The sequence below is a fragment of the Cibotium barometz genome, chromosome 44 (assembly GCF_041138505.1).
Source record: "Cibotium barometz isolate CiBa-2024 chromosome 44, ASM4113850v1, whole genome shotgun sequence".
NCBI lineage: Eukaryota > Viridiplantae > Streptophyta > Polypodiopsida > Cyatheales > Cibotiaceae > Cibotium > Cibotium barometz.
In genome coordinates this window covers 26,661,695-26,676,574 of record NC_141089.1, presented here as the reverse complement: position 1 = coordinate 26,676,574, position 14,880 = coordinate 26,661,695, and the positions used below count along the sequence as shown (strand labels likewise).

At 46.0% G+C, this 14,880-nt stretch overlaps 2 protein-coding genes across 3 annotated transcripts in view; both read left to right on the top strand.

The window, feature by feature from the left end:
• The window catches only part of LOC147613131 (lon protease homolog 1, mitochondrial-like), a 95,047-nt gene that overhangs the window by 19,881 nt on the left and 60,286 nt on the right, over nucleotides 1-14,880 (top strand). The gene's annotated exons all lie outside the window — the stretch shown is intronic.
• LOC147613132 (uncharacterized) lies at nucleotides 2,324-3,996 on the top strand. Its single transcript, XM_086782107.1, has one exon. The coding sequence runs from the start codon at nucleotides 2,461-2,463 to the stop codon at nucleotides 3,994-3,996; it is 1,536 nt and encodes a 511-aa protein (XP_086638233.1). The 5' UTR covers nucleotides 2,324-2,460.

The window sequence follows — 14,880 nt, the reverse complement described above, 5'->3', positions numbered from 1 at the left end:
GCCTCATTTACTTGTGTAACACGAGACCAGACATATCTTTTGGGATGTCTTTGTTGAGCAAATTCATGCACAGCCCAGGCACAAAGCATTGGCAAGCAGTCAAACGCATCTTTCGTTATCTTAAGGGTACCTTGGATCTTGGTTTGTTCTATCCCAGGGGGGCAGCTTGCAGCTTTATGCATACAGTGATTCAGATTGGGCTGGTGATTATGATACCAGGCAATCCACCAGTGGGAATTGTTTTTTTCTTAGCAGTTCATGCATATCTTGGTTGAGTAAGAAGCAACCCACTGTTGCTACATCTACTTGTGAGGCTTGTTGGGGTTAAAGGCCCCTGTGCCGTCCGGGCGGTCTCCCGTGTGTCCGGGCACCCACATGTGTATACACTTATTCATTACATATAGTGAATAAGGGGAGTGCTCACAGTACCACTACCGGACTACTTTGGTACTCTCCCCACCATATCGTGTCTCTCTCTCTCTCCCTTGTTCTCTCTGTATATGTGGCCAGGGGGAAGCATCGCAAAGACTCTGGATGCCTTCATGTGCGTCAATGTACCATGTATGATCAGCAATTGATCTTAAATCAAGGGGCTTTTCAAGATTTTATGCTTGTTAAGCTTGGCAAAGCAGCAGGCAAGACTTTTATGCCTTAAATCCTCAGAAATCAGCTTGCAGTCAAGGGGCTTTTGCCCAATTTCTGTTCCGGACTGTTGTATGCAGTGTTCAGGACTGTAAAAGTCTGATTTTCACTCATTTGGACAGCCAGGAGAGCATTTATTGCTACTGTACCTGCTGGTACAGATTTGGCATAGCTTTGTGCAAGTTTTGGCATGGCTGTACACTGATTTGAGTGGGAAAAGGTTCAATTTCAGCTGCTGTACTTGCCGGTACAGGTTTGGTACATCACAGGTGAGCACTTAGTACTGCTGTACAGTACTTTGAAAGGGGAACAGAGCACATTTAAGGTGCTGTCCTAAATCTGCAGCAACCAGATTTTGGTGATTTCATCACATAAAGTGGGAGAAAAGTTGCATTCTTGCTTCCGCAGTGGGAGATAAAGCTTGGGAGAACAACTGTAAGCACTTTGTGTGCTTTTGGTGCAGTGTTTGCACATTTTGCAGGGAGTCAGGCATTGATAGGTTGCATATTGGTATGGCAACCACAGTGTGCAAGGCAGAGCCGTGGGCTCGGGTCAACATTGTGGGGCGTGCAAGCAGTGTCCGCAGTGCTCGCAGTGCCCCAATGTTCGCAGGTGCAGATTTGAGACAAGTGGATAGTGTGCATGGGCAGCCAGGAGCAAAACCGTGAGCAGCTCATACAAGAGGCAGTTCGCAGCTGCTAAGGAAATTCGCAGAGTCCACCTTGCTGCCGGATTTGGTTGTGCGTTGAGGATTCTGCACATGTTTGCTCTCTGGTGAGAGTGTTTTGGCAGCAGTTTGCTCTCGGATTAGAGAGTGTTTTGACCTCTTGCAAGACACAGCTTCTCAGCAGCTTGTGAGCTTGGTTTAGCTCAGGTTCGACACAGAGATTGTTACATGTATACTTACATGTGGTGCTGCTTGTGAGAGGAATTTGATCCTCGTTTATGCCCTCGCTTGGATGCTATGCACGGTTGCCTCGTATGCATCATTGGATGCCTTGTATGTGAATGCCATGTGCTTTGTTGTTGCATGCCCATTTATGCTTCTCGTATAGATCGAGGGTGAGCGGTTGTTGGTGCCTTGTATGCGCGATTGCTCCAGTGATTCCGGTCGAGAGTTCTCTCGGACAGTACCATTTGGATGCCCGATGGTGTGGGTGACAGTTTGAGAGGTGTGTGATCCTCCTATCATTACCCACACTTGGATGCCCATTTTGGATGCCCGTTTGTGTGGATGCCTTTGTGAGAGGTGTGCGATTCTCTTGTTGATATCCACATTTGGATGCCTAGTTTTGGATGCCCATATGGATGCGCTTTATGTGTCCTTTGGATAACATGACAGGTAGTTGTTGATGCACTTTTGCATGCAGTTAAGGCAAGTTTGTGACACGGTTAGCTCGTGCTTGAGCTCAGTTACAGCGTGGGCATTTATTGGATGCCATGTATGCATTGTTGGATGCATGACCGCCTCTTGCATGTAAACAAAGTGTGACATCTGTACATGTAAACAAAGTGTGTGAGCTTTGTTGGAGCCATATTGGCATTGTTGGATGCACATTTGCATCTAGTTCGTCGTGTAGACAAGTTGGGGGTTTCTCCTAGATACAGGGGAGACTTTGCCGGATTTTTTGCAAAATCCGTGTGCATGTGCATTGGATGCTCGGTTGAGCTAGCACACGCTAGTTGAGAGCATCTTACAGTTGTCTCTATACATTTGGACGCGTTTGGTTCAGGTGGGAGACATTGACAGCCACACTACTCTTGGGTAGGAGAGTATATTGTACTCCAGCAGTTTGTCTATCTTGTTTGTGGACAGTCATGGCTTCGGAGATTGCCCACCATGCTGTTGCCCGTTTAGATGGTACAGATGCTACAGGTACAGGGATGGCTGTGGTTGAGACGCCTCATGTGAGAGGCAGGTCTCATACTCATGAGAGACAGAGATCTAGATCACGTCGACAGCAGAGATGTTGGCATTGTGGTCATATGGGGCATATTAGACGTAGTTGCTTCAGGCGTATGAGGCAGCAGAGACGACGGAGTCGTGATGCTAGTTTGGCATTGACAACAGTTGACAGTGAGATTGACTCAGCAGTTGAGTATCAGTGTGACGGTCAGGTCACCTTTCTCACTAGTGTTCCTTCATCGTATTTTGAGCCTATCGATTGCACATTATCTCCACGATGGTTACTAGATACACATGCTACTTTTCATGTCACTCCGCAGCGTGACTGGTTTAGTAGTTTTTCTAGTGGGAGACTTGGTTGTGTGCAGCTGGCAGATGGCTCAGTGTATGACATTGAGGGTGCTGGAGATGTATGCATGTCTTTGCCTAGTGGTGCATCGTATACGCTTCGTCATGTACGTTATGTGCCGGGACTCATACAAAGTCTCATCTCAGTCTCACAGTTGAGTGACCAAGGATGCAAAGTTTTACTCGATGAGCATTCGTTTCGGATGCAGTGTGGCTCGCTAGTCATAGCGAGAGGTGCGAGGAGTCACCTAGTATACCCTTTGCATGTCACTCAGATGCGAGATGGTCTGGTCTCAGTGATACTCCTTTCATGCAGACAGCGCGACTCTAGACACATTTCTTTTGCAGATGAGTTGCATGGTGATGCTCAGATAGTGGTCGAGCATACAGAGCCTGAGGTGCATGGTTTGTCCAGCATGGGACATGTTGAGAGTAGTGCTTGCTCTAGAGATGCACTACAGGGGCAGCAGTCACGAGATGTGACACAGGAGCTAGTGCATGAGATGTCTATTGATGGACATGTGGAGCATCTGTCCTCTATGGATGCACAGGGCGAGTCATCATGTGTGATGGCGGAGATGACTGGTTTAGATGCCGATGATGCTTCGGTAGTGCAGTCATTTCTTGACATGCTGATGTCAGACGAGATGCTACAGTCAGAGCATAACGATGCTTCTGACATGGTTCCAGGACACGTGGATACGGGGACATTGGCCAGTACCCCGGAGCTAGCACATTCATATGTGGCAGAGTCCAGTCCTGATGTGTCAGCTATGGCTGACATGGTGAGGCTATGCGAGATAGCTAGAGTAGCATCAGCGTTCGGGAATCTCATGTATGAGATACTCATGTCGAGACCCGAGCTTGCATTTGCCGTGGGCGCATTTGCAGTGGGAGTTGTGAGCCGTGCGGTGGCCGACTCCACGGACATTCAGCATGGGGGAGAGATGCAGGTCATTGCTACATACCTGCATGAGTGCATGAGCTCTCGCAGACAGGATGCAGAGATGGGTGATATCTCTGCATGGCTTCCACCGCGCATTGGTCTGCTCGGAGAGCCGGATGCACTACGACACAGTGAGCCCGTAGGTGTGGGATGAGATCCGTCGTATCTCGTCCATCTTGTACATACTAGTTGTAGGCTAGTAGGTAGTGGGTTCTCACTTGAAGGCACATTGGCCTTTAAGTGGGAGGTTGTTGGGGTTAAAGGCCCCTGTGCCGTCCGGGCTGTCTCCCGTGTGTCCGGGCGCCCACATGTGTATACACTTATTCATTACATATAGTGAATAAGGGGAGGAGTACCACTACCGGACTACTTTGGTACTCTCCCCACCATATCGTGTCTCTCTCTCTCTCTCTCTCTCTCTCTCTCTCTCTCTCTCCTATGTGCGTGCTCCGCCCCGGTCCCCTTCAAGGCTGAGTACAGGGCAGTCTTTATAGCTACAGTAGATTGTATGGTTGAGGAGACTATTGGCTGATCTTCATGAGTGTCAGCAGACACCCACCACCATTCTCACAGATAGCCAGAGTGCTATGGCCGTGGCACGAAATCCAGTATTTCATGCACGTACCAAGCACATAGAGATTCATTATCACTATGTCAGAGAGAGGCTACATGCAAGGGAGATCAGTTTATCTTATTGTCCTACACAGGATAATGTTGCAGATCTATTCACAAAGGCTTTACCTCGAGAAAAGTTTGAAGCTTTCCGCAAAGCTTTGGGCTTACTCTCATATAGAGAGTGATCTGCTACCTTGTACAGGTTCACACTTCCACTACAGGGGGGATTTGTAGGCATATGTTCACTTATGGTAGTGCTATGTGTGAACAGGGCTTAACCAAGGGCACTTTTTCCCATGTGGTTTTTCCCCTTGGACATCAAGTGTGAAAGGACACATAATATATTTTGTACTTCTATATTATATGGATGTGGCACACATGCAAGGGTTGACTTGCATTTTGTGGATACCACACTTTTGGCTCTCTCTCTCTCTCTCTCTCTCTCTCTCTCTCTCTCATTTCCGTGTGTGAGCTATTCTACCCTGCACCTAATCCTAATGTGCAGGTTTGTGTTTGTGAGTGTGTGAGTCCAACACCCAACAATCCAAAGCCCATCCCCACATGAATTCGATGGTGACACCACGAGAGAAGATGGAAATTGGGTGAAGAGGAACATCATGAAGTATTTAGGTAAGGTTGGTTGTTGCGGGTGTAGATCATGTGCTCTTCGTCTTTTGTAGAGTCTTTTGAGTTTGAGCTGTACTGGATCAATGCCACAATGCAAGGGTTTTCACATGCATGAATGTCCATTTGAGTTTTCATTCATACATGTACATAGAGTGTATCTACCATGTGATACACGCACACAAGACTAGCTTCGAGGCTTGGGGAAGCTTGGAGCTAGGCAGGCTGACTAGCGAGCTGGGCTAGGGATAGACTGACGGGCAGGCACTCAAGTATGGACGAGCGAGCGCTCAAGTGTGGACGCCTGATGATCGGCAAAGAGCCTATAAAAGGGTGGCCAAGATTAGTCAATTGTTCAGAGAGTCTCGCGAGTCCTTGTGAGAGCTCTATGGTCAAGAGCTTGGATCTAGTGCAGACGTGCACCTGCTTCATGCAGCCGAGTCCGGCAGAGCAGTCTCGAGGCTCGCGAGGGTAGCTCCGTGGCGGTATGGGATGTCACGGGGTAGAGATTGGTTGGTACATCTTGCTAGTTAGCTCAGCTCGTGGCTCGCTGGGGACAGCCAAGACTTGTGGATTTTACCCACGATTGTCAAGGTTGGGTGGTGAGTTAGGCTTGCATCCCCTTCACGTTATTTGGCTTTGTTTTGCAGGTTTCAAGTCATGTTTAGGAGCGTTATATGAGGAGATCCGTTGGGGATTTGACAGTGGTATCAGAGTATGCCTTGAAGAGCGTTCTAACATAGGAAGAGAATCCTCCCATGAACTCTGTCTTTTGGAGACATATGCACGAAGCATATCCTCCAAAGTCTGATTCACCCTTTCAATCTGACTATCAGATTGAGGATGATTTGAGGAACTCAAATTCAAAGTTGTTTCAAACTTCTCAAAAACAAGCCTCCAAAAGTCACTTGTAAACTTAGAGTCCCTATCACTGACGATGTCCTGCGGTAAACCGTACAGTCTAAACAATTGCTCGATAAACTACCTTGCTAATTGCGTAGCTGTAATAGTCTTCTGTGTAGGTAAAAATCTAGCCATCTTTGTCAAGCGGTCCACCACAACCCAAATATAATCATGGCCTTGACATGTTCTTGGCAGTCCGGTAATAAAATCCATGGAAATACTTTCCCACTTATTACTTGGGATTTGCAAAGGATGCAACATCCCCGCTTGTCTAAAGCGTTCAACTTTATTTGCTTGACAAATCTGACACTTGAGGACATAATCTTCTATGTATCCTTTCATCTTTGGCCAATAAAAAATGTGTTTCACTAAAGCTAATGTCCTGTGTACCCCAGGGTGTCCAATAGAAGGGGCGTCGTGACACTCCTTAAGAATCTTGGACCTAATGTCCGGGATCTGTGGTACACAAATTTTGTCATTTTACGGAACAGTAAACCATTCCGAATTATCCACTGGCCTCTCGCAGCGTGAATGGCAGGCTGCTTAGTCACTGAGTCTTGGTTAATCAATGAGCTCCCGTCCTGGATCCTCAGCCAATATGGACCAAATAACTATCAGTCCTGCAAAGCCCTCTCAATGATTGAAATAAGTCAGTAGAAATCTCGGTGAACGACAAAGTATTCATGGACCCCTATCAATAACGGATTTCAAAATCAAAATCTTGCATTAACTCAGCCCATCGAGCTTTTCTTTCTCTCAAATCATTGGCATCACACATATACTTGATTGACTAATGATCAGTCAATACCACAAACTTGGAGCCATATAAATAATGCCTCCAAATCTTAAGAGCGTGAATGACAGCATAAAGCTCCTTCTCAAGGGTTGGTCAACGAGTTTGATTGTCGTCGAGCTTTTGACTCTCGAAAGCAATAGGTCTACCATCTTGGAATAGAGTAGCCCCGATTGCATAGTCACTCGCGTTAGTCTCAAGAACATAAGGTCTCGACTAGGATCAGGTAGTGCTAAGGTAGGTGCTTCCTTGACTTTATCTTTCAAAAGTCTGAAGGCCATATCCAAATCATTATTTCAAGAGATAGGTTGATTCGACTTACGTCCATGACCTTTCAACAAGTCAGTCATCGGTAATGTGAGCTGAGAGTTGTCCTGCACAGATTTTCGAAGAAAAACTACAAAACCGAGAAAAGACGAAGAAGTTGTCTCATTGTCTGCGGTATCGGCTAGGCCAAAACCTTCTGAATTTGGTCATAGTCAATGCTAATCCCTCTCTTGTGATCTTGTGTCCCAAGTAAATGATTTCTGTCATAAAAAACTCACATTTACTTAATTTAGCATACAGTCAATTTTGTCATAAAATAGTCAAGACAATCGTGAGGTGTCATAATCCTCAAGAGTACGACTATATACTAAAATATTGTCTAGGAACACAACCACGAACTTCCCTAAATGTTCACAAAAAAAGATCGTTCATTTGTTGGAAAGTGGTTGGAGCATTGGTTAACCCAAAAGGTAATACGAGAAACTCGTAATGGCCATACCTCGTGCGGAAGGCGGTTTTTTCGACGTACCTTTCATGAATACGTATTTGGTGATAGCCAGTACGTAAATCTATCTTTGTGAAATACTTCGCTCTGACTAAACGGTCAATCAGGTCATCTGATCTAAGGAGAGGATAGCAGTTCTTGATTGTCAGTTTGTTCGTCCTTCTTTCTCCTAAGTAACACAGGCGCACCCCAAGGTGATTTACTTGGATGGATCTGGCCCATCCTCAAATAATTTGCGAGTTGTTTGGCGAACTCATCTTCCTCAATCTGGTTCATCCTGTAAGGTGGAATGCTAACAGGTTGAGTACCAGGGACGATATCAATACGATGATCTTGTGTCCTTTTGGGTGGTAAGCCCGATGACAGCTTAGAAAATACATCTTGAAACGAATCAAGTAACTTCTTTAACTCTTTGCTTTCAAACACACTTAATTCATTGACATCCATAATAGGTATGAGAAATGAAGAAAGTGGAATCAAGACACAGTGGAAAGCATTACACAAAGAAGAATTCATTATATTTCGAAAATCAACGTTATTTACAAGAGGTCCCTAAGAGGGATCACCTAAGATACAATACTGGGTGTTCTATGTTCAAAAGAAAAAGTATCACTAGACCAATCTATCTGGATCTGAAGGGTCTTGTGCTTGTTCCCGTGCTCAGTCAGGGGTTTAGTTTTGGAAGAGACCATTGTATCGTCATAAATACGAGCAGAATGAATGGCCTCGTCCAAAGTTTTGCATTTGTTGTTTTTGACCTGTAAACAATACGAGTCGGGTAAACTTGCTACAAAGAAAAACCCAAAAGAGTAGTAGAATCCATCTTCGTAGCTTTCATATGCAAGTCTCTAAATTTCTGGAGGTAGACCTCATAAGTGAGGTTCTGCGAGGTCATGGTCAAACTGGCAAACTGAGCAACGATATCGTAGTCATCCTCCTTGAGGAATTCTTTCTTGAAGACTTCTTCAAACTGTGCCCAGGTTGTTGGTTTAGGTTTGAGTTCTTTCCACCAGAGCAAAGCTTTGCTTGAGAGGAAACCTGCTACAAACTGAATCTTTTTGTCATCGCCATATGGATGAAACTGGAATTAGACCTGCTACTTATGTAGCCATGTGTCCACAATCTCCTTGGTACGTTGCTTTTGCTCGCTCCCAAACTGTTCCGGAGTAATGTTGGGGCCTAAAGTAGACGCCAAGGTATCCATGCCCGAGAGAGTAGATAGGGTAGTGGTCAATAAAGAGATAGAATTCTGTAAAGCTGCGTCCGCGCGACGACTTGTGCTTGATGTTCTGAGAAAGAAGCTTCGAAAGTAACTTTAAACTCCTGAAAATCAGATTTAGTCACGAAATCTTCGAAAAGATCGCCATCAGCGGCCTTCGTAGCCAGTAGGTCTTCACGTTCAGGAATGGGTTCCATCTCCGATTCTTGGGTCGACATCTTGAAAAGGGCAAGTGAGAAAAAAAATCTTGGTTGGAAGCAAGGGAAAGTGCTAGAGAGCTCGAGGAGATGTGTGGCTAAAAGCCCACTCTAGGGGTATTTTATAATCCCCCAAAAGCGTGTGTTTTTTATGCGTGGCTTTTGTTTATAAAAAAAAGAAACATATGAGATGGCTTTTGGAAAAGCCACACATAAGGCTTTTAAAAGCTAGGCATAAAAGCGACTCTTTTTTTTTTTGAAACCCACACTAAGGTGATAGTTTTTTGTGTTTAAAAAACCACGCATAAAGCTGTGAGTGCTTTAAAAAAAAAAGGTGCTACGTTTTTTGTAAAAAAACATAAAGCTTTGTTAAAAAAAAAACGAAAGCAGCGTTTAGCTTAATTAGTCGTGGGAAAAAAAAGCCCGCCAGCTCATCAATTGCAGGGGAATCTGCGCCGTCACCCATGAGCAGCGACGACGCCGCTTGAGGGTCGTTGCTTCTACACGTCCGACAACTTGGCTGCCTGTTGCCTGCCGGTTCTAGCCCCTTATCGAATGGACTAGCTATTTGCTTCCACGCACAGCCGACATCTCCATCTCTCTCTTTCTCTCACTATTCACACAGTTACATAGCCGATAGGCTTTTGCTTGACTCCTTGCCAAAAAAAATAACTCTCTTCATATATAGTTCAAATTGACCCTATGCAAGACCAAAACCCTCAGCACGGGTTCCAACAATGCAAACATAATACACTGAATTCTGAAAAAACAGCAGTATACATGAAAAAATAGCAATCATCTCGAACTCATACCTTTTTCTTTGACCTCTTTCTTCTCTACCTACTGACTTGCACACTCCTCGAGGCCTGCTCTAATACCACTGTTAAATCACCAATGGATCTCCTCGTAGGACGCTCCTAAACAAGACTCGAAACCTGCAAAACAAAGCCAAATAACGTGAAGGGGGTGCAAGCTTGACTCACCTCCCAACCTTAACAGCCGTGGGCAAAACCCAGAAGTCTTGGCTGTCCCCACCGAGCCACGAGTTGAGCTAACTAGCAAGATGTACCAATCAATCTCTACCCCGTGGCGTCCCATACCGCCATGGAGCTACCCATGCGGGCCTCGAGACTGTTGCCAGACTCTGCTGCATGAAGAAGGTGTACGTCTGCACTAGATCCAAGCTCCTGACCATAGAGCTCTCACAAGGACTCGCGAGACTCTGAACAATTGACTAACCTTGGCCACCTGTTTATAGGCTCTTGGCCGGTCACCGGGCGTCCACACTTGAGCATCCGCCCGTCCATACTTGGGTGCCCGTCCGGCAGTCTATTCCTAGCCTAGCTCGCTGATCAGCCTGCCTAGCTCCAAGCTTCCCCAAGCCTCGAAGCTAGTCTTGTGTGCGTTTAGCACACGGTAGATACACTTTGTGCACATGACAGCGCCTAAAACACAAAAAGTAGAATGTGATGCAAAGGGGGTATGCATGATGGTAAATGCTATGCAGTGGGTTTTCACATGAGCAGTGCCCTCAAGGGGTTTTTCACTTACTCATGCACTCTTATCAACAATGATAAATAATCCGGAGGACCGATGCCGATCCGCTCGCGAAGATCCTTGTGGATAGGCCGATTGATGGACTTTGTAAGGATGTTGGCATGGTTGTCCGCAATAGGAATGTAGTGGAGCTTGATGGTACCAAGCTTAACGTGTTCTATGGTAAAATGAAAATGGATACCAACATGCTTGGTACGGTTAGAAAAAAAAGATTGCTGGCGAGGGCAATCGCACACTGACTATCGACGAAGATGGTAGAAGCGGTGTCCATGGGAATGTGCATCTCCTCAAGAAGTTGATGGAGATACATAGCCTCAGTGTGGTGGCGTCATAGAGGGTCTGGTACTCGGCCTCAGTTGAAGAACCTGCAATGGTATCCTGCTGCTTGCTAGACCAAGAGAAAGGGCCAGATCCAAGTGAGTACAAATAACCACCATGAGAACGCTAGGAATCGATATCACCGGCCCAGTCGGAATTCGTGTAACGACGCAGGGTGAACCCACTACTGAAGTGAAGTCCGAACATATAGGTACCGCTCCATAACGGTGTGGTTCTTCCGCTCGACCACTCCATTTTGTGAAGGAGAGTTGGTGGAGGTGAGTTGGCGTTGAATGCCCTGCTCTTGCAAGAACTCGGCAAATTGATGGGAGAGAAACTCACCACCATTGTCACTGCGAGCAATCCCAATTGAGACGCCCATTTGGTTAGTGACTAACCCAACCCATGTTTTAAAGTATTGGAAGGCATCTAATTTATGCTTTAGGAAATACACCCACATGTACCTCGAATAATCATCTACAATCAGCATGTAGTAGAGTGGCCCGTTCAATGAGGGGGTTGGGCAGTGCCAACTCAAGTCGAAGTGAATAAACTTGAGGATACCTTGAGCACAATGAGTAGCATGTTGTGGGAACGGTGTACGATGCTGCTTACCCGTTTGATATGGCTTGCAGACATCCTTGGTTAGTTTGAGGCGGGGTATGCCTTCAACCAACTGGTCTCACTCATAGAGTGTGTCATAGGGCAGGTGACCATAGCGATAGTGCCATAGTCGTTCAGTATCCAAAGGAGCTTTGGTCACATAGGCATGAACCCGATGAAACTCAGAATCCTCGGAAGATGGCTCAAATCAAAAAGTAGACATCCGGTATAAGCCATCCTTTTGTGCTTGACCTTGGCCAACAACGAGACCGGTAGTCTCATCAATCACCTTGACAACTCACTTGTTGAAGTACACTCCACGATTGAGTCGGGTCAGTTGTGATACAAAAAGTAAGTTGAGGCCCAAGTTAGGAATCGGTATAGGTAGACATTGTCCAAAGTTACTTGGTTGGGGCCTGTGGTAGAGTTAAATAATACGGTGCCAACAGCTTTGATGGGCATCAATGAATTGTTACCACATTGAACTTCACCCTTAGCAAGATGTTGAGAGATGAAAATGTTGGCATTGTGTGCCATATGGTGTGTAGCTTCACTGTCTGCTATCCAAGTGACCAAATGAAGAGTTGGGTGGACTTTGATGATTGGCATAGATTGATCATTAGGTAACTGATAGATCTGAACGAGGGCAAAAGCTTCCATACGCTTATTGCCTCGTCTAGCCCGATGTTTCTTCTTCCTTTCGGAAAAGTGGCCAGAGTTATACTGAGATGTGGCCTGATCAACATTGGCCGAGGGGCCTGGATGTGGTGTAAGTGATGACTAGTCAGACATCCCTTCCGGGGTGGCAATGGATACTAACTTGGGGGGTGGACCTTGAGCGACCTGATCGATGGTTCGCCATTGAGAAGATCTAGGCCAGTTCGTACGAGTGTCGTGTTGTTGGTTCCTTGGTGGGGGATCTTGCAAAGTAGGTGTTGGAGCACTACCCCCTCTCGCCGCCAATTTGGGGCGTTGCTGCCACCTTGGTTGTTTTGGCGATTCAAGTTGTTGGTGTTGGGGTTGTTACACTCATCATCAACATGTCCAGGAGTCTTGGATATTTATCCTAGTCGTGGAGGATTTATCCTAGTTGTGTAGACCTAGTCAGTTGCCTCTACATGGGCATATATATAGCCGGGTCTACCCTCCCTCATATTCATTGCTTTGCATTGTTTGCTACAGTCCCTCACATACGAGGCCTTCTCCCCTCTTGCTCGGGACTTGTATTCTTGGTTGGTCATATTGAGAGCAGGTCTATACCTGTGTTTCCTCTCCATCTCCTGTTTTTCCACTTTCCATCTTCTGTTGTGCATTCTATCATGGTAGCAGAGCGCCGGTGATTTATAGCGTTGGATGCTCCCTCGTCTCCCTCCCTCCTGTGTTTTTTCTTCTCGGGTTTGCTGCTGGTCACTTGCCTCTTCTAGGTGCTTCTCCATTGCAGCCGAGGTCATCCTTTACAGGTTTGACCCCTGAGATCCCTTACACACATGGCGGTTGTTTGCACATCTACCGATCTCCCCCGAAGCTTCCGCATGTTATAAGCAGCAACTACCCCCCCTTAGTGCTGGCGGCCTGTTTTGTGCAGGACAGTAACAGCATATGGGCTGCGTTTTGTCTCCTACAAGTTTTCTGATGCTGTTTGCTGATCTGAGGTTCGGTGGTACCTATCTCTTCTGCATTTTCTAGAATCTACCCTATCTACTGTCTCGAATACCTCTGCGTTTTCAGATTTGCAGCCATGGTTGCTGCGTTTTTCTGGGCTGATTTCTGTTGGTAGCTCTACCTTCACTTGGGCTTCTTCCGTTGGACCTGAAGGTACCTTCTCTTCAGTGTTTTTTCCTCATATGAGGTGTGGAACCTGGTTGGCCTGAATTTTCAGGTTTGTAGCCCTCTGGTTGGCTGGGTTTTCTTCTCCAGTGGACACATATCACATGCAGAGGGGATTGTGGCTTTGGTGGCAGTTTGGTACTTGAGGAGGACATTGAATTTCTGATTTCAATCAGCGTTTTGCTGATTTTGGAGCATCTATACCTGTGTTTTGTTCTTGGCCTACACAGTTACCCGGTTTCTTCATGTTCCTTGCCTTCTGTTGGCGGTGGAGTGCTGTTTTTTGCTGCATAGCAGTGTTTTGGCTGCGTTTTGCTTCCCACAGGAGTTTTCTACACTCAGAGGGGGCCCATCTCCAGCTACTTCACTTGAGGATTAGTTTCGGGAGCTATTTTGTATTTGTGGAGACTTTCTTCTGTGACAGGAGTTTACAGATTTTGGAGGAGAGTAGTGATCTTTTCAGAGATCCTGAGCAGAATTTATTTTGTCCGAGCTTGTGTTCTTTGCAATGTTTACAGAGAAAGGAGGGTGTTTTGCCTGTGAGGTGTGATCCTTTCACATGGATCACTTGTTTGTTACTGATTCTTTTGATTTGATTCTACTTATGGAAGAGTCTTCTGCTCTTAGTGATGCTTTTGCGGACTTTGTTACCACTGCAGTTTATATTCATGCTTCCCTTCCTATGCTCCTCCCCCTGCCAGTTTTGCATTTGGTTTGCTGAGGTGTGTAGGTTTGTTGTTTTGGAGGATGGACTTTTGGACCCGGTGGGATGCTTTGGATCTGTGGTTGCTAACTGTGCTTGGGGCACAGTGGTACTTCCAGAGTTTTTTGGCTTTGGATCAGAATTAGGTTTTGCTTGTACCAGTCCGACGACATCATTTTTCAGAGGGGGATGTGGAGTCCTATCATCTGGCGATGCCCACCTCAGTCGAGTGTACTTATGTACACATTGGGCAACTCATGGTACAGAGTTTAAGCAGATGGATCCCATATTTTCTACAGTGTCTTTACATCTTGCGATGCCGACCTTTCCAGAGGATGCTTCTTTTCAGCATTTGGCAACTCTTGTTATAGAGTTTGAGCAGATGGACTCAGAGGGTTCCAGTGAGGAGGAGCCTGCTTCTCCCAGGATTGATTATCTACAGGATCTGATCTTGGTTGGTTTTGAGGTTTTACATACCTTCTCTAGGCTGGAAACACGACATTTGACTTTGGGGAGTGTTCTTACACTTGGGTTTGGAACCATTATTTGGAGCAGCATGTCGCAACCTACTTGGTTGTTTTCTTCCAGAGTAGCAGTGTACCTGGTAGCTTGTTCTGTTGCTTTTGTAGCTGAGTTGAGGAGATTGCTTGTGGAGCTTTCGTGATACCTGTTTCTGTAGTCTTTCATCTTTGATTGAGGATGGCGTCTCTGGCTTCTTGGAGTTCACTTAGCATCCGGTGCTGAGAGGGGGTGTTAGACATCATCCCCTTGCTGCTGACTTCCTATGCAGTGTCCTATTTTTAGCCTTTAGGGCTGATCATGTTAGCTTGAGGGGTGTGCCACCAATCACATATTTTTCCATGTTTTATTCCCATTTTATGGAGTCTTGTTTATCCTAGACATGTAG

Coding starts and splice junctions, on each gene's coding strand:
- LOC147613132 (XM_086782107.1), top strand. CDS start 2,461: ATGGCTTCGGAGATTGCCCACCATGCTGTTGCCCGTTTAGATGGTACA.